At 39.6% G+C, this 20,938-nt stretch overlaps 1 protein-coding gene across 1 annotated transcript in view; it reads left to right on the top strand.

Moving 5' to 3' along the window:
* The first annotated feature begins 1,553 nt into the window (after positions 1-1,553).
* The window catches only part of GABRG1 (gamma-aminobutyric acid type A receptor gamma1 subunit), a 66,622-nt gene continuing 47,237 nt past the window's right edge, over positions 1,554-20,938 (top strand). The window contains 1 exon segment of the mRNA XM_030565214.1: positions 1,554-1,695. Coding sequence (XP_030421074.1) covers positions 1,595-1,695 — 101 coding nt within the window. The 5' untranslated portion in view covers positions 1,554-1,594.

Genomic DNA, 20,938 nt, shown 5'->3' with positions numbered 1-20,938 from the left:
TAGAAGGAGACAAGAATAAAGAACCAACTACCAGCCCGTATCCAAAATAAGCAGGAGCAAGGAGCTTGAGCTACACTTCAATATATTTTCCATCTTTGATTATCAAGAGTAAAATGGGTCAAAGTTAAATATTACTCAATCTAATGAAGTAAGGCAACTCTTATTTAACTAAAAAAATATGCTGACCTGGAAGCTGCTTACAGCTACACTGATTTCAAAGTTGTTAAAATGTAAGCTCTACCTAGTAGAGAGCTGTACTGTACTGTGCAAAACTAATCTAGATTTGGAGCTTCTGGGCATGAATACAATGCAAATAAATAATAAAGTATAACAGCTCGAATCAATATCAGCTGAAGGAAAGATGAAGTGGGGGGGGGGGGAAGAGAGACGTTTGCAGATGAGATCAAAGACGATGGAGCCTCCTGGGCCAGGGATCACCCTCAGGCTGCCCATCCCACCCATCTGGTGGGATGGGCAGCCTGAGCTGGGACAGTCTCATGCATCTTCCAAACTCCTGCAGGCAAGTTCCGTGCCAGCCACATCCCGATCGTCGACTCAGCCGGACCTGCCCTGAGTCATGCCCCAGAGGGGGAGCTGGGGCGTATGAGGAACCGCCGCTGTCCGCGTTGCGGACTATGGCAGCCGGCAGAACCCCCGCCCCGGCTGGCTGCAGGGACAGAGCGTGCAGGGCAGCGCCTGAGCTGAAACCCGCGCGCTCTTCTCCTGCTACGGCGGCGGCCCGGCTTTTCCCATCCCCATAGCAACCGCCCGGGCAACAGGCGCCCGAGCTCCGCGCTCCTGCTCTAGCGCAGCGGGCCTGGGGGAGCAGGTACCTCGCGACCACGAGGCTGCAAAGGGCTCGCGGGGGGTCGCACAGCGTTGGGCGGGAGCGGGATGCAGCACCCAGGGGCGGCAGGTGGGCGGTGGTGGAGTCACACGGCGCAGCCAGAGGCGGCTCGCTGCGCTAGCAGGGCACTGAAAGCAATTGGCTTCCTTGCGCTCTGCCTTGGGGGGAGCACGTTCAGCTCCCACGCCGCGGGGCCTCTGTCCCGCGGGTGGGCACGAGCTGGCAGCATCCCCGGGAGCGCTGCCCTCGGCAATGGACAGCCCTGTGCCGCCTCCGTCTTGTTTTGTTTTAAAGCGCGTTGCAACTTCCTCCTCCTACAGCAGTGGCGAGCTCTGCGAGGAGCTCCTAGCTCTGTTCCCCCGCCCACGCCCCGCTTAGGGTCGCAATCAAGCAGTGCCGAGGTGACCCTTGTCCTATTGCAAGATCCTCTAGACTGTGGGAGGGTTGCTTTTGTTTCGCCTCCCGTTTAAAAAGACGCCAACCTTTCTGCCGAGCATGTTTCCCTTCTAGTAAGGAGGCTCCACCTCTGCGAGGGCTTGATTCGTCTAGCACTTTTAAGATAATTTATGGAGCAACCTGATGAGCTTATTGGCCAAGTTACATGGTCCTTTTAGAGTCGGATCCTACCTGGCTGGGGAGGAGGGGGTGTCTCCCTCTCGCTCCTACGCGCTGGGGGGACACTGAGATTGCAGAGTAACTACTAGAGAGTGACTTGTAAGAAAACCAGAGAAGAGAGACTTAGAGCCAATGGATTCATGGAGACGTCCCTCTTTCCTGTGGCCTCTGTGCAGTCCCTGCAGCAGGGGGAGGCTTCTGCTCCTGTTATTGATCGTGCGTTTGGGGAACTGGTAAGTACAAGTGACGACGGGACCTGAAGTGGCTCTGCTTAGTAGCCTCTCTCCCTCCTTCATTGATCGCTTTGGGTTGGGGACGTTGCATAGTAGTAGCCCATTGTAATACGGAGATCACGGGCAGGTCTGTCCCACTCCCCTCCGCCCCCATCACCTAACTCCTCCTTTACGTTTGTTGTCAGATCACTTTCAGCTTGGACTTGCATCCCTTTCACCTGCCTGAGAGCACTGTGTTCTCTAGGAAGGGCGGGGGTGGGGGGGAGAAGGGTACCCTGTTGTTGTTACAAACCTTAACATAAATTATAGCTCTTTTGCAAATGACTCTCCGCAGCCACCTCTAGTGAATCTGACACTGATAAAGGAAAACTTTACTTGATATGTTTGTCATTTGAGTAAGAAGCGTTTGTGGAGCCCCTGCTTCAGTAAGTGATCTTCAACTTACTCTTCCTTTAAAATAATGCATTTTTCTTACCACTCGATATCCACTGTATGGGGGCTGTAGAAATCAGTACAGTTAGGAATCTATCAGAGCTTGTACATATTTGCTAGCATCTGTTTCTCAAGAGGGCCTTAATACTAGACAATAAAAATTGTTTCATGCAAGCTGCAAGTTATCAGAGTTTCATCTTAGGCAATTAGTTTTATGCATTTATTGATTTGGTTTAGTTTGTGAAAAATAAATCTTTGTCATCTGACCAGTGTCAGGTTGCTGTTCCTGTAGCTGAAAATTACTCTGATGTAAATAAATAATACAAATAATTTGGGAAATAACTTAGTCTAATCATTTATTTGCAAAAGAAATAAACCAAGATGTTTGTACAAAAAAACTGTACAACTGCTTATCATATTTTAGTTTTTCACCATACTCTGGTACTATCTGCGTGGCTTTAGGACATAGATCCCGATCCTGCACAATTGAATCAATGGGAGTTTTGCCTTTGTCCCTGATGGGATCAGGATCAGGTCCATTGTACACATTTGGAACAGCTGGGTAGGTTCTAAGGTGCTGTTGAAGTCTATGAAGCTGAAAATGCAAACTTTAAGACGAATTTACAAGATTGATCAGATGGGCTCTGTAGAAGACATTATTTTCTACCATGTCAATATGCCATTTATAAATGTCCATAAAAGATGTAACATGATGATGATTTTGTTTTCTTTTTATCTTTCAACTTTTTTAATAATTCAGAGGTAACATGTTATTGCTTACTTAATGCATTCATTAAAAAAACATTAAGTAGCTATAATAGTGCAATAGAATATTGCCCAGTGTGCCTATCTTTTTAACTATATGCATCAGATTATCATTCAGAGATGATGTAGCAGATGTGTAGTATCTAGGATGGTAAGAAATCCATTAGCATATGTTTAACAAAATCTATTAAAAGTTAGACACCCCCCTACTCTGAACTATCATTTATCAGTCCATGTGAAGTGTGTGGATCTTAGCTTATCTCTCATCTTCAGAGGACTGCTGTGTGATTCCAGTTAGAAACGTCACTGATTACCCTTTTCTTTGGCATGTATTAGTGTCTGTTTCTTTTAAAAAGCTTGTCAGATTAAGGTAACATTTTTCAAAGGCATTGATGGAAATGATACCTAGCATAGCTGTATATCTTCAGAAAATTTCTTAATGAACATGTTGTGCCTCAGGTATGAAGGAAATTACCAAGTGATTTGGGAGAAAAGAATATGTATGCTCATTTAATCAGTCCAAATACTAAGTTTCAAAGACAGAAAGAGTTCTCTTAAATAGTTGCACATGACATTTCATTTTTCACTTATTAAAAATAAAGTATGATTGTTTGAGAGGACTAGGTATGGATTTTTAATAAGTTAATGAAGAACCCTCCAGTGAGAGAAAAAAATGCACCAGGGTGAATTATTTTATTCTGGGCTTCACAATCTCTTCTCAGATAATATGGAACCTTCAATATAAATATGTATGTACCTATATCAGCTGCTTTTCATTCAGAGACTAATTGGTAATATTTGTTGTTGAGAGCTTTTCCAAGTGACCACAAATGGGTATGTTTTCTCGAGACTGAATCTCTGATGTGTAGTTTGTTGCAGTTCACTGATGTTCTGCAAGGAGCTCTCTGGGACTTTCCAGAGCCCCTTCTTAACATTCTGCCACTAAGTTGAAAGGAAGTTTGGAAGGAATTTTCTGCTTCTCTGCATTCTGTTCTAATCTCTGTCAGAGATGGCTTTTCCTTGACGCTCATGTGAAAAACATTCTAAAAAGCAACATTTGCCTCAAGAATAGACCACAATGCCCCAAACTGCAGACACTTTCCAAAAATTGCTCAGGACGGGAGATCCCCAAACTCTGATACAAGGTTCTCACCTTTCGCACCACTCAGACTTCAAGGGACGTAATTGGACATTCTCTGTTATGTCAGTAAAGACTGCTATGTAAGTAGCAAACTTAGTGCAAACCTAAAAGCAAGGAAATGAAAAGTTGAGTACCGATAGTACATATCTTTTAATCTAGACTACCAGCTAGAGATGCACATGAATCACAACCTTAACACTGCCTACAGATGCCAACCTTCCAACATCCCATCCCCAAATCTTATCCAACTCCAGCCACTGTGTTTAACTGGAGCATAGATATAGCCAAACAGATCAGACCAGACATCCATCCCTTCTCTACTATCCTTTCTGCACAGTTCTGTGAAATTACACTTGCTCAGGTTTGAAGAAAGGGGTATTAAATGGTTGGTATCCTTACTGTGATGAAGATAAGGTTGTGGTGCTTTTTCTGTGGTGTATGGTGGTTGTGCTGGAACAATGTACACTAGAACCTCAGAGTTATGAACACCAGAGTTACGAACTGACAGTCAACCACATACCTCATTTGGAACCAGAAAAATGCAATCAGAGAGCAGCAGAGATGACCAAAAAAAAAACAACAACCCCCCCCCCCAGAAAATACAGTACAGTACTATAAATGTAAACTACTAAAAAAAATTAAGGGAAAGCTGCATTTTTTGTTTTGCATAGTAAAGTTTCAAAGCTGTACTAAATCAATACTCAGTTGTAAACTTTTGAAAGAACAACCATAATATTGTTTTTAGAGTTACAAACAACCTCCATGTTTGTGTTTTGCAATAAGATCGTAAATATTATGCTGTCTAAATATAAAAACACAGTAACTATAAATAAATGCATATATCACCATGACACAAAAACCTAGAATATAACCCAATAAAACTAATTATCTTTTATTAGTAATCTCTAAATATATACAATATAAAACCCTTCATGAAAAAGAAACATAAGCTATTACTACACATAAGTGATATATGTTGATCAGCCTCCAATGCACATAGATGGACAACTGAAACATAAATCAATATTGATACACACTCCTACCAATATACATTATTCTCAAGAAATAGCAATTATACTTTATCAAAAATGTAATTTAGTGGATAAAAATATATTTGACTAATAAAACTTTTCCATCTTTATGTATCCTTTTATGGAAAATATTTATATACTGAATTATAGATAGCAACAATTTTCCTTTTTTCTCACAACAGTCCATCAATGAAAGTGTTAAGGCTGTTGTGATAAAATATGCCTTTCTTAATAATTTCTAAGGATAATGTATTTGTAGTGACAATCAGGGGCAGCTCCAGGCCCCAGCATGCCAAGCGCGTGCTTGGGGCAGCAAGCCGCGGGGGGTACTCTGCTGGCGCCCCGAGGGCAGCAGGCAGGCTGCCCTCGGCAGCTTGCCTGCAGAGGGTCCGCTGGTCCCGCAGGTTTGGAGGACCCTCGGCAGGCAAACCGCCGGAGCAGCTGGTACGGGAACCCACAAGGGGAGAGAGTACTCTAGATTTAATCCTGAGTGGAGCGCAGGAGCTGGTCTAAGAGGTAACTATAGCAGGACCTCTTGGAAATAGAGACCATAATACAATAGCATTCAACATCCCTGTGAGGGGAAGAACACCTCAACAGCCCAACACTGTGGCATTTAATTTCAAAAGAGGGAACTATACAAAAATGAGGGGGTTAGTTAAACAAAAGTTAAAAGGAACAGTGACTAAAGTGAAATCCCTGCAAGTTGCATGGGCCCTTTTTAAAGACACCATAATAGAGGCCCAACTTCAATGTATACCCCAAATTAAGAAACACAGTAAAAGAACTAAAAAAGAGCCACTGTGGCTTAACAACCATGTAAAAGAAGCAGTGAGAGATAAAAAGACTTCCTTTAAAAAGTGGAAGTCAAATTCTAGTGAGGCAAATAGAAAGGAGCACAAACACTGCCAGCTTAAGTGCAAGAGTGTAATAAGAAAAGCCAAAGAGGAGTTTGAAGAACGGCTAGCCAAAAACTCCAAAAATAATAACAAAATGTTTTTTAAGTATCTCAGAAGCAGGAAGCCTGCTAAACAACCAGTAGGGCCCCTTGATGATCGAAATACAAAAGGAGCGCTTAAAGACGATAAAGTCATTGCGGAGAAACTAAATGGATTCTTTGCTTCAGTCTTCACGGCTGAGGATGTTAGGGAGATTCCCATATCTGAGCCAACTTTTGTGGGTGGAACTGTCTGAGGAACTGTCACAGATTGAAGTGTCACTAGAGGAGGTTTTGTAATTAATTGATAAACTCTACATTAACAAGTCACCGGGACCAGATGGCATTCACCCAAGAGTTCTGAAAGAACTCAGATGTGAAGTTGCGGAACTATTAACTAAGGTTTGTAACCTGTCCTTTAAATCAGCTTCTGTAGCCAATGACTGGAAGTTAGCTAATGTAACGCCAATATTTAAAAAGGGCTCTAGAGGTGATCCCGGCAATTACAGACCGGTAAGTCTAATGTCAGTACCGGGCAAATTAGTCGAAACAATAGTTAAGAATAAAATTGTCAGACACATAGAAAAGCATAAACAGTTCAGCAATAGTCAACATGGTTTCTGTAAAGGGAAATCGTGTCTTACTAATCTATTAGAGTTCTTTGAAGGGATCAACAAACATTTGGACAAGGGGGATCTAGTGGACATAATGTACTTAGATTTCCAGAAAGCCTTTGACAAGGTCCCTCACCAAAGGCTCTTAACGTAAATTAAGCTGTCATGGGATAAAAGGGAAGGTCCTTTCATGGACTGAGAACTGGTTAAAAGACAGGGAACAAAGGGTAGGAATTAATGGTATTTTCTCAGAACGGAGAGGGGTAACTAGTGGTGTTCCCCAAGGGTTGGTCCTAGGACCAATCCTATTCAATTTATTCATAAATGATCTGGAGAAAGGTGTAAACAGTGAGGTGGCAAAGTTTGCAGATGATACTAAACTACTCAAGATAATTAAGACCAAAGCAGATTGTGAAGAACTTCAAAAAGATCTCACAAAACTGAGTGATTGGGCAACAAAATGGCAAATGAAATTTAATGTGGAGAAATGTAAAGTAATGCACATTGGAAAAAATAACCCCAACTATACATACAATACGATGAGGGCTAATTTAACTACAATGAGTCAGGAAAAAGATCTTGGAGTCATCGTGGATAGTTCCCTGAAGATGTCTACGCAGTGTGCAGAGGTGGTCATAAAAGCAGACAGAATGTTAGTAATCATTAAAAAGGGGATAGAGAATAAGACTGAGAATATATTATTGCCCTTATATAAATCCATGGTAAGCCCACATCTGGAATACTGTGTACAGATGTGGTCTCCTCACCTCAAAAAAGATATTCTAGCACTACAAAAGATTCAGAAAAGGGTAACTAAAATGATTAGGGGTTTGGAGAGGGTCCCATATGAGGAAAGATTAAAGAGGCTAGGCCTCTTCAACTTGGAAAAGAGGAGACTAAGGGGGGATATGATAGAGGTATATAAAATCATGAGTGATGTGGAGAAAGTGGATAAGGAAAAGTTATTTACTTGTTCCCATAATAACAAGAACTAGGGGTCACCAAATGAAATTAATAGGTAGCAGGTTTAAAACAAATAAAAGGAAGTTCTTCTTCACACAGCGCACAGTCAACTTGTGGAACGCCTTACCTGAGGAGGTTGTGAAAGGCTGAGACTATAACAATATTTAAAAAGGAACTGGATAAATTCATGGTGGGTAACTCCATAAATGGCTATTAGCCAGGAAGGGTAAGGAATGGTGTCCCTAGCCTCTGTTTGTCAGAGGATGGAGATGGATGGCAGGAGAGAGATTAGTTGATCATTGCCTGTTAGCTTCACTCCCTCTGGGGCACCTGGCATTGGCCACTGTCGGTAGACAGATACTGGGCTAGATGGACCTTTAGTCTGACCTGGTACGGCCGCTCTTATGTTCTTATGGGGAGGCAAAATCCCTAGAGCTGCCCCTGGTGACAATACAATATTTATGATGTTCGTAACAGTTAATTTCCTTTTATGTGCTTGGTATATGATGTGATAAGAAAGGACACTGTTGTCCATTAGCAACTCTAACTGGTTTTGGTTTGTTTGTTTGTTTTTGTTTTTTAAGTGAAAGTTGTTTTATTAATATTTAACCCCTTTTTAACATTTTCTTGATTTAATATACAGCGTATCAGGTCATAGCTAAGTACTGAGAAGAAACTGTTCTTAAAATAATTGTGCTTTCTTACACGTGACTTAAAAGGAAACTTTCAAACTTTGGCAAACTAGATGAAATAGGTTATTAAAGCTTTGCCAGTCACTTTTAATATGAGGGTCTTGTGACATATACCTGTATTTGAATAAGAGGTTCCCCATTACCCATTCAGGCAGAAATTCTGCAAAAAGAACTATCCAGGCAGGCTCCCATTATCTTTAGTCAGACCCCTGCATCCATATGGAGACTATCTCTGCAGTGTAACTATCAGAATTGGCACCTCAGTTTCTGCTTGAACCCACAGTGAAGTTATAATTTCTTTTGTATAACAAAATATCTGGTTTCTGTGAATTCAAGAAACTAAACTATAGGCAATGCTATTCAGACCTGAAGAGTTTGGGTACCTTGACACTGCACTACCATCTAGGTGACCAGTCACTATGACTCAACACCATTGTGTACAGCATAATTGGCAAAGCAATGTCAATAGAACTTAAATCACATCTAACTCCTCCCCATTTCTGTGGCATCACCTACAAAAATCATTGCTTGTTTTATTTTTTTTAATTACAAAGTATAAAAAACCATCTAACTGCATTTAAGCCATTGAGTTGTGAGTATGTCTTAACAGAATAACCATGTTGTCATGTCAGTTACCAGTAGCAGAGAGAAGTGGTGATAATAAATAGCAATGGGCAAAAGTCAACATGGTTTCTGTAAAGGGAAATCATCTCTTACTAATCTATTAGAGTTCTTTGAAGGGATCAACAAACATTTGGACAAGGAGGATCCAGTGGACATAATGTACTTAGATTTCCAGAAAGCCTTTGACAAGGTCCCTCACCAAAGGCTCTTAACATAAATTAAGCTGTCATGGGATAAAAGGGAAGGTCCTTTCATGGACTGAGAACTGGTTAAAAGACAGGGAACAAAGAGTAGGAATTAATGCTAAATGTTGAGGGGTAACTAGTGGTGTTCCCCAAGCGCCAGTCCTAGGCCCAGTCCTATTCAACTTATTCATAAATGATCTGGAGAAAGGTGTAAACAGTGAGGTGGCAAAGTTTGCAGATGATACTAAACTGCTCAAGATAACTAAGACCAATGCAGACTGTGAAGAACTTCAAAAAGATCTCACAAAACTAAGTGATTGGGCAACAAAATGACAAATGAAATTTCATGTGGATAAATGCAAAGTAATGCACATTGGAAAAAATAACCCCAATTATACATACAATATGATGGGAGGCTAATTTAGCTACAACTAATCAGGAAAGAGATCTTGGAGTCATCATGGATAGTTCTCTGAAGACGTCCATGCAGTGTGCAGCGGCTGTCAAAAAAGCAGACAGAATGTTAGTAATCATTAAAAACGGGATAGAGAATAAGATGGAGAATATCTTATTGCCCTTATATAAATCAATGGCATGCCCACATCTTGAATACTGCATACAGATGTGGTCTCCTCATCTCAAAACAGATATACTAGCATTAGAAAAGATTCAGAGAAGGGCAATTAAAATGATTAGGGGTTTGGAATGGGTTGCATATGAGGAGAGATTAAAGAGGCTAGGACTTTTCAGCTTGGAAAAGAGGAGATGAAGGGGGGATATGATAGAGGTATATAAAATAATGAGTGGTGTGGAGAAAATGAATAAGGAAAAGATATATTTACTTGTTCCCATAATATAAGAACTAGGGGCCACGAAATGAAATTAATGAGCAGGAGGTTTAAAACAAATAAAAGGAAGTTCTTCTTCACAGAGTGCAGTCAACCTGTAGAACTCCTGTCCTGAGGATGTTGTTAAGGCTAGGACTATAACAGGGTTTAAAGGAGAACTAGATAAATTCATGGAGGTTAAGTCCATTAATGGCTATTAGCCAGGATGGGTAAGGAATTGTGTCCCTAACCTCTGTCTGTCAGAGGGTGGAGATGGATGGCAGGAGAGAGATCACTTGATCATTACTTGTTAGGTTCACTCCCTCTGGGACACCTGGCATTGATCACTGTCGGTAAACAGGATAGTGGGCTGGATGGACCTCTGGTCTGACCCGGTATGGCTATTCTTATGTTAATATTTATGACCCTAAAGGGAAGCTTCTGGTGTAGGATGGTGTAGAGGAGACACAGAAACTTAGTTTTATTTAACATTAATGACTGTAAGTTGGAGTAAACGATGTATTGAATCAGTCAGAAGATAAAACTAAAGTTTTGGTCCTGCACAATTTTACACACATGAGTAATTTTATGCATGTAAGTAGTTCCAATGAGTTCAATTAATCTGTTTGCTCATGTAAAGTTAGATTGTGTTAGTACTTGAAGGACCAGGGCCTAAATTGTTAGCAGCTGTGAGGACACTGAAATTATACTAAAGAACCTTGGGAGACTAGAAATGTTGTCAGGAAATAGCAAGATGAAATGTAAAGGGCAGAAATGCCAGGTAATATGTCTAAAAGGAGAGGGAAAGCATATCCAGCACTGTATTTTGGATTCCTCACATCACTGCAATGGGAGAGATGAATGCAAGTATTTATTAAAATTCAAGAGGGTCTTTAAAATATGTTTTTATTAATAGATTTCTAAAGTAAGAAAGGTCCATTATGATTGTGTAGTTTGACATCCTGCAAAACATGAGCCATATAATTTCACCCAATAGTTTCTGTATCAAGCCCATGACTTCTGTTTGAGCTATAGCGAATCAGAAATATATCCAGTCTTCAGTTAAAGACTGTGAAGTATAGCAAATCTACTGTGTCTCTAGGTAAGGTGTTCCAATGGTTAGTTATTTTATTTTGCCTTATTTCTAGTTTGAACTTGTCTAGCTTCAGCTTCCAGACATTGGATCTTGTTATGCTTTTTATTCTAGATTAAAGAGCTATATGTTACTGCTAATCCCAGTCCTCATCTCTGGATGGTCTCCAGTCTGTTCTGAGTGGACCTGATCACTGTATTCCACATACTTCTAACCCGCCTTCCCCCGACTCAGAGTAGTGACCATTCACTGTTTCTAAATCTGGATCTCTCAGACACAGTGTCAGGTGTTGACTCTACATCTGACACACTTCCTTGGGATATGGTCAGGGGCTCTAGAGCCCATCTGCCTTAAACTTTGATCCAAAGTCTCAACCCACCTGAGCCCTTAGTTGCTCATATACACTCTCTCAGATCATCCTCACTGCAGGCACTCCCAAGTTCTCAATTTACTACTTCAGGAACAAAGTGACAAGCAAGCAAGGAATACAAGCTTAGCAAAGGAATTTCTTAACCACCTTCACTTTTACTCTCAAGAAAGTACTAGAGAGTTACAGATTTATGCAAAATAACATACTGAGGCACATCCTCATTAGTCTCACATCACTTTTGAGAGTCTGAGGTCTGGTCAGCATTTCAGGCAAGGCAGTGTCCCTCCTGCTTCTCCCTCTCTACAGCCAGGTCTTCTGGCATAAGGACATCTATGGACCCTCTTGCTCGAAAAGCCCCCTCCTTAAGTACAGTCTGCTGCTTTTTGCCCATGTGCTCCATCTGGGAAATTCCAACCTCTTCTTCCAATCTTGTTTCTGTGTTGAGAGTCCATATTCCCATGATGATGGGCCAGTATTGAAAGACCATCAAAGCTGGTGATCCTAGATTGCTCTATGATGTTTCTCAGCCATAGACATTAGGTGTCACGCACCAAATAATAAATGTTATAATCTAAAATAGAAGGATACACTACAAAATAAAGGTCACAGTGGAGTTGCAATACAAAACAGAGTTCACAATTTGATAGAGACAGATCCCACTTTGTCACACTGTCTACTGTTTGAAATCTTTCCCCGTAATAGGTATTTGTAAACTATGATCAAGTAACTCCTTACTTTTTCTTGGTAGTGACTGTTGTAAATAAACAGAGCTTCTTGTTTTAATGGGGAAGGCTAGCTTGGTGGTTTGCGCATTGGCCTGCTAAGTCCATGGTTGTGAGTTCAATCTTTGAGGGGGCCACTTAGGGATCTGGGGCAAAAATCAGTACTTAGTCTTGCTAGTGAAGGCAGGGGGCTGGACTCAATGACCACAAGGTCCCTTCCAGTTCTAGGAGATAGGTATATCTCCTGTTATTCTTGATAAGGCTACTGAGCAACATTAGGCCAAGAATAGATCCCTAGTGGTTCTCACTAGAACCACTCTCACTGGTTGAAGATTCTCCATTAACAAGTACTTTTATTTTCCTTATATGAAACCCCCAGGAGATGTGATCTTGTTCTGGACAACACAAATTTCAGATACACAAGGCTTTATTATACTTCCAACATGATGTCTTCAGTATTAATGGAATATCATATCCTTTTTCCATACCTTTTTTCCCCTTCATGACTGTAAATACTTAGACTGTGTAATTACCTAAGGTTACCCTTTTATCTTGGGTCCTCTGATAATTCTCCACTTATTTATCCCTGTTTGGTTTGGGTGGGTAGTTCCACATTAGAGTGTAGAGTTTGTTTACATTTAATTACTCAGTTAATTGCAGGATTTGGCCAAAAAACAGAAAAATGATGAACTTCAAAAATCAGAAGGACCTTTCAACTTGACTCATGTGTTGTTGATATCAGGAACTTCAGAAGGATATCAAAGCATTCAAAGACTTGCTAATCCATATTGCTCTGTTTTTCTTATATTCACTTGGAATAAGTTTTCCTAAGCAGGATTTGAGTGGGCACACTCCTCATTGTCAGCTAGTGGTATAAATACTTTTGCTGACTACTTTATTCATCATGATAGGATAGATTTTTTTTTCTGTTTGCATGATATATATTGAATGCTGACTTCAGAAGGTGCTTTGTGGAAAAAGTTGAGATGGTTTTTACTACAAGAGGATTTTGCAATTGAAAATCCCAATCACATTTACAACATCCAGCTGTTCTTTGGCACAGTCAGAATAAGAATTCTACTGATGTTCAGGTGGTAACATTAAAAATATCTGAATAGGAGAAAGGAAGAGCTTCCTTGCTGAAAATAATGAGCGCTTTGTGCTAGACAAAGACTTGCTTTAAGGGGTCATGGTAATGAGACAGGCAGCTTCAGTGAGTTTCTCACAATGGGTGTAGATGTGTGCCTAAAATGCAGAAGTGGATGTCACAATTATCAAGCTGCACAAGTTTTTACATCCAAAATAAACTACTTGAAACATCTTCAACAAGATTACAGTGGAGGGAATTTCCACTTGAATATGGAGTAGAGTGAGAAACCATTGCTGCTGTCATCTGTGATGGAAAAAAAGATATGTGTGGTCTTCAGTAAGATGGTATTTGCATAGTCTTTCCTGATGAAACCTTTTACAGGAAGATTTTATTTTTTTTAAACCAAGCCACAGAAACCATATGAGAAGATATTTCTTACATTTTTTGATATCTTCCTGGGACTGTGAGGGAATAACCTAAGCTGACCCTGATAACATAATTAGCCAAACTATGTTCAGGTGTATGTATATGTGGGGGGAGGCAGTTATCTCGTTGTTCACTTTTCAGCATATATTACTTTAGTCACATGAGAATCTTATTCCTTACCTCAAATTATGAAAGAAGGAGATGCATGAATAGCTAGGTGTTGTCCTTTGTAAATCCAAAATATTGGAAATAAGGTTTTGCAAATGCTCGCTAAAAGCCCTGTATGCAAAAGCAGCCTATCTGAAATTCCCCTGTCAATCAAGGTAAATTGTTTTGGGATCACAAAATTGAGCAGTTTTGAAATCAGCACAAAGAAATGCATGTGGTTCTGAACAGAGTTAAGTGAAAAACTCAACTGATTTCTGGACAGTTATGTAAAATGGGCAACATTGTTAAGGCTTCAAATAACTTTTAAATTGATTTGGGTACTTCAGCTTCTGAACAAAACTTTTCAAGAGACATCAGAACATACATGGTAGAAAAGAAGCCTTTGTTATGGAATAGCTCTGGTACATTAAGTCCAATAATAATTTCAGTTTAAAGCTTTAAAGCTGCTTAAACCAATAACAATAATAACCATCAGAGGTCAATTTAAAATTTATTACAGATGCTATCCACCTAAAAATATATGTAAAGCAGAAGAGAGCAATGTGTAACTTCTTCAGAGCATCATTTAAATGGAATATCTTTTAGAATCTGTTCTTCAGTGAGTGACTTTGTTCACAGATTCAACCAAGATTTTATGAAAGAACTTGTGAAACTGGAACAGTGAACATTTACTGGAAGAGATGACAGACAATGTCCTTGTTAAGTACCCAGAGATAAGTTTGGTTGTACTGAAAGTTCAGTTACCTATGTTCAGATAGACTTTGTTATGCAAGCATCACAGATGTTGAAGGTCATTTAACTAGAAATATAAGAAAACTGTTTCAAGTGAAGATTTTGCTGTGACTAAACTTAAATTGCTGAGCTTATTATTTGTGGGAGATTTTTTTTAATGTCCTTTGGAGATATATTACTAATCTGTGATGAATCAGAAGAGGCTTGATCACCTTGGCCTACCCATTAAGATACTGCTAGCTTAATTGCCTGGGCATTTAAAAAAATTGGCAAAGGATTTCATTACACAGAATGATTGAAAGAGAACTGAATGGGTTTCTATTAGAGAGCTGAGTGTTTTTCATTTTTAAACAAAGTTTTTAATATTTAATGTTACAAAAATTGTTTATCTAGTATATTCTCTAATAACTCAACCATTCCTCTTGCTCAGTGAAAGTGCCTCTGACTTCTGTGTACAATATATTTTAACAGTATATTCAGATTTCCTCTTACTTTAAATTTTTCTACTGCCTTAGGGCCCAATTCTTACATTTAATAGCACCATCTGCAAGCAGTCTTGTTTGAAATCATTGGATCCGCTTGGGAAGGTAATGTGAAAAAGGGTGGCAGAACTGATCGTTAGGAGTTACATGTCTTGAGCAGAAAAAGGCTAGTTATATTCAAAGCACTTCTAAGGCCTTTATTTATTCATATACAAGGACACACTGATTAGTATTTAAATCTAACCCTAGCTTTTCATCATATTCCTCCATAATATAAAATATGTAGCCATTATTGTCAGCTCTTGCAACTTTATTGTGACACTTGTGATATTTGGGGTTCCTTTTAAATGGTTTTCCATGAATGTCTGACTTCAAGCTTGTGAAGTTTTGGCTTTAACCAGAATTATTGTCATCACATTGACAAAAATGGGAGACTGCATTTGCCCTCAGCAAAATGGCCTCCATGTCCTTTTATTCTTTGCAAGTGAAAGTGAGGCTGGTGGCTTCCATTGTTTCCAAAGCCAGCCTGCCATCAGGAAATGAGACTGTGGGAGCAGGGGAAAGGGAATGTTTTAGGGGATAGGACAGGAAGTTATGAGGAGTCAAAGGAATGTGAAGTACAGGAAGCAGAATAAAGGGATGCAGGATAATGTGGGGAGCAGGGAATAGAGGAAGCTGGAGGCAAATTGAGAGGAATGTATGGACATGAGGTAGACTAGAAAGGGCTGTTGGGGAATGCAGAGAACAGGAGGAGCCACCCGACATTCCGAGGGATGGAAGAGAGTGTATAGGGTTCCTTCTGAGTAGTAAACATGGAGGCCTGCCTCATGTCTTTTGAACACAAGGGTTGGTAATACATCAAAAGCAACATAGAGATTACCTCATATATATGCTCCCCCTTTGAATCAAACTATTATCTTTGATTGATCTACTCTAACATCCTTACTAAGAATGCCTCTCTTCCCCCCATCCAATATGATTAGTTCTCCAATTGCAGCCAAAGAGGTGGGAAGTTCTCTGGATTAAGTACCCATTGAAATGAAATAATACATATTTACCGATGACTAATATTTTTGTATATCCAGGACTCCCAGCCTTTCTCTAACCCATGGAAGGCACAGCTGATCTGTTTTGGTTTCTTATTTGCCCTTCATGGGCTTTGGATCAGGTCCTATTGATGATGTGAACTTTGGCCAATTCATCCAATTTCTGAAGCCTCATTACCAGGCCATGAAAAAGAACTTCTTTATAATATAGGACCATGTACAATGCTCTGGAGTAGGATAGTGGCTGTTCAGGTGTCCGACCAGCTGCAAGACTTATCTGGAAGGCTTATCAATAGAGAATTATTGTATAAATGCAAAGTCTGTGCAAAATATCTCAAACTGTATCATTAGAAAGGATGGTTATTTGCATAACACAAAGATGAGGAAATCATCACTTTGTCCAGGCAAAAAGGCAAAATCACATTTTTAATTAAAAAGAAAAAAATAATGGAAGACAAAATTCTAATTAATACAGTCTACATTACACAGGAGGCCTAGACAGAACAGAGTGGGAAGCCCAAAAAGGTATAACCAGGTTTTCATTGCTTGAGTTATGTGATTGGCTCACTTATGTGCAGCATGGAAGGGTTTTACCTAGTGGGACTATAAATGAGTAACAAGGTGTGGGGGCTGTTAATTTTGTTAACTTAATTTGTTACTCCTGTGAGTCTTGTTCTTGTAATGATTTTTATTTAGTGGATACATCTCACACTCACACAAGGCCTTGGAGGATAGAGCACACACAGAGCAAGTCTTGCTGTTACTTACTTCTAGGTTCTGTAAAATATATTTTGGCTCTGGCCATATCTTTAATTATCTCTAGATGATTATGCATTGTGAAGCACTGGCTTTCCCCTTTCCCTTCTTCCCAATCTGACTGCACTGGCACTGCAGCCTTTGCCAGCCTATAAAGCAAAGGAACAGAACCAAGACGGGGTCTTCTTAATGTAGCAGTACTCTGGTGTCTGTTGATCATGCAAACTGTTCCTTTTGTTTTCAACTTTGTCCTTGGTTCATTCATATCTAACCAGTATCAAATGTCCCAGGTATATGGAGCTGGAGTGGGGGATGTGTCATGAATACCAAGGTAGTGACTTCAGTAGACTGTTAATAGGCACTGAAGTACAATAGAGCCTCAGAATTACAACACCAGAGTTACAAACTGACCGGTCAACCACACGCCTCATTTGGAACCAGAAGTACACTGTCAGGCAGCAAAGCGGGCCCCCCTTTGCACCCCCCGAAAAAAGCAAGTACTGTACAGTACTTTGTTAAATGTAAACTACTAACAAAAAAGGGAAACTTTTAAAAAAAAACAACTGTTTTTTGACCAAGTAAAGAAACAGTTTTTGTGCTTGTTTAATTTAAATTAAGATAGTTAAAAACATCGTTTGTCTTCTGCATAGTAAAGTTTCAAAGTTGTATTAAGTCAGTGTTCAGTTGTAAACTTTTGAAAAAAACATAATGTATTGTTCAGAGTTACAAACAACCTCCATTTCCAAGGTGTTTGTAAATCTGAGGTTCTACTCAGAGCAATGAAGGGGTTAAGAATGGGCTTTGACTAAAGGTAAGTGCAATGCTATTAGTTCTGTTCAAAGCAATAGTGAAGATAGGTGCAAATTTCAGCTCTTTTACAAAAGCGTTGACCTGAAATGTTGACCCAGTTCTGACCACCTTACTGACATCTCATCATAACTTTTTATTATAAGTATTATTCTGTGTTAGGAAGGAAAGCAAAGTCTCCAAGTTCATAAAGTCATAACAAACACTGTACACTCCCCTGTGGCTTGTGCACTATTAGTTCCCATTATCCAGAAATAAAATATCTTATCAACCACAATTAATCATTTAATTCATTTATGAAAACTCTAAGGTCACTTTATCTGAAACATTTAATCTTTATGGTGATTGATTGCGTTTAGGCACTTACATTTATAGTGTGCATATAATCCCTGGTTGGTGCATAACCTTACATATGGTGCATCCAGCAGAAGGAGCAGTATCACTGCTTTATTTTTTATAATTCATTGCATAACCTGACAGATGTTAATTACAACTTAAAACTCATCTGATTATTTTCCCTCATATTAAAAGTAGAACAAAGACCTATGATATTAAAGTCTAAAGATGAACATGCTGCCTGATGCTGAAAAGACTTATTCAGTCATTAGTCATTTATGCTCAGGGATTTATTAGTCATGGTAATGTCTTTAATTAGTTGGAGGGTATAGAGCATAATTAGGGCACTTTTTGTCTAATTACAGTTAACCGTATATATGTAGTTACTGTTCAGTTTATCATCATAGCTACTGTAATAAAACCCCCTGTTTAGAAATGAAATTTCTTTATATTTATGGTGAGACTTTTTATGCTCCTTCAAATTTATTTTTATTTTAAAAGAATTCATAGTGAAGTCAAACTCAGCATCTGAAGTATAATGAGTGATAATTAGTGTAGTGCCATGGAACAGTAAATTTTTAATGTTTGAGAGTCTTATCAAATTCATTCTTAATCTTAGTGCCTACAAACATAGAGTGTGGATCTTGTTGAGATAAATCATATTTATTTTCCTTTACTTTACACTTCCCGTAATACACAGGAGGAAAGAGATGTCATGCAGTGGAAGTACAGAAATATTCTGTGACTGAAACTGGAAGAAAATAAATATACATAAAAAAGTAAAATTGTCCTCTCTCCACTGGTTTTAGGAATGGGTAAAGTTTTAGTGGTAAGGATTGTGGCAGAAGATGGGAGTGAAGGGTCACTTTAATATACATGAGTATCAATTTATTTTTATTATGGCACAGTAATAAAAAGGTTTCTATCCCAAGTCTACCCTTGCCAGATATTCAAGCTATAGCCTTCAATTAAACAGTTTCACCTCTGTGCCATAGAAAAAGTATAGCTACCCAAGAAAATGAACAAAAATACCCCTTCATTGTCATTGGGTAGAGAGAATATTGAGTTTTTAAAATATAGACCATGGAGAAATAATCAAAATAAGATATGTGGCATTTAATAAGAATCATTATTTAAGTGAATTTGAAAAAACTAAAGGATGCCAGGAGGGAATTCTTCCATTTGTTTTCCTAGTACCATATTACTGATGGATATTGATGTTAGTAGTTTATAAAAGTTTATATTTGTATTTGTAGTACAGAGTTTTCAAAGTTGAGGGGAGGGAATGTTCCCATTGATTGCGGGGGGAGTGAAATAAGTTATATTTAAATTCTATCCTGTGTTTAATGTATAAAGAGGGGAATCTATGGCAGAGTACATCAAAGTACTATAATTTAGAAAGTGCTGGAATCAGTCAGATCTTTTGGTTATACCCTTACCGCTTGAGCTAAAGACATAACTCCTTTAGCTATGAGTTGGTGGCTCTTAATTTTGGTGTGGGAAGGTCACTAAAAGGAGACATTGATCATATCCACTTAATCTATTCCTTCAGAATGTAATGAAAAAGCCCCTGCATCTCCATGGAGCTGGTTTTAGGGAGCCTTTGGTACGTTCAGATTCTGTCTGCGCCGAGTCACAGTTGCAGGGCTGGAGCCTTTAAATAAAAAAGAAGAAAAGGGTTGCTCCACAGCACTGATATCTCCTTCCAATGTACATTTTGTTGTACATTCAGTCTAACTACTCATTAGCCTCAAGGGGAAAAGCAAAGACAGTACAGAGCCCATACGCTCTTACTAAATTTAAGCAGTGATTAGAGTAACCAAGTAGGTAAAAACATAAAATATTAGCAATTGGTAATTCTGAAAAGATGAACATACAGTTGTGAGACTTCTGTTAATACTCATTTTAGTGTTTATTATGGAATTCCACTAATGGGAATCTTTAAATATTTAATTGCTGATATTTGTATAATGTCCAGGGCTGGCTTTATGCCAATTCTCCTGATTCCCCGGAATCGGGCCTCACGCCAGGGCCTGGCGTCTTTTTAATTTTTTTTTTTTTTTACTTACCCAGCGGCGGGGAGTCGGACGGCATTTCGGCGGCAGGGGATCTGCTCCAGGGGTCTTCGGTGGCATTTTGGCAGTGGGGGTGTCCTTCGGTGCCACGGAAAACCCAGAGCAGACCCCCCCACCGCCGAAGTGCCACCGAAGCCCCGGACCACTGCCGGGTATTCAAATCAGGCCCCGCCCTTCATAAAGCCGGCCCTGATAATGTCTGTACAGTACTGTAAAGATGCTAAGTGTTATGCAGTGCCTTTCAAGTCTAAGGAACTAAAGTGATTTCCACGCTATTACAGCGGGATCTGGCAATGAACCCGGTATCTAGGTTGCCTATCACTTTCTATTATAAAAGACTCTTAAAACTTTTTTTGAATACTTATTAACCCCCCAGTTGTTGATCAGAGAGGTGCCTTTTGCTCATTCCATGAAAATCCATTCAGCTTTGGCTTATTTCTAAACCACTGAAAATAGCAATTTCCCTCTTTGGCCTGCTTAATTTTGGCAGCACACCAAACACCAGGAACGTTCCAAGGTCTTGTCCTCACAACTGCAGCAGCAACATGTACTGCAATGGAACCCCCCCAGGAACAGACTGAGCAGCCATAGTAGTTGTAGCAGGGAGGGGAAGAAAGCAGTGCTCGGCTCCCCCTGACCGCCTGGACATCTAGCACATCACCCTAGCAGCCCAATCTTCCCTCTAGGGGCACTATGTGAGACAGAAAAGTCTTTCCACCTCCTAAACTGAGAGACAAAACCGAACTAACATTAATCATCCAAAAGCCGACATTTTCTGTGAAAAAAATAGTTTAGTTTTAATCTCAATTTTTAATTAGAAAAAATCAGTTTTGATAGACTTTTTTTCAACTAGCCCTAATTATGTATTTTGAGAAATTGTAGTTCATCTGATTAAAGACTAATTTGGGGTATCTATACAAAGGAGCAGA

This window comes from Gopherus evgoodei, chromosome 5 (genome assembly GCF_007399415.2).
Source record: "Gopherus evgoodei ecotype Sinaloan lineage chromosome 5, rGopEvg1_v1.p, whole genome shotgun sequence".
Lineage (NCBI taxonomy): Eukaryota > Metazoa > Chordata > Testudines > Testudinidae > Gopherus > Gopherus evgoodei.
This window is presented reverse-complemented; position numbering and strand designations above follow the sequence as displayed.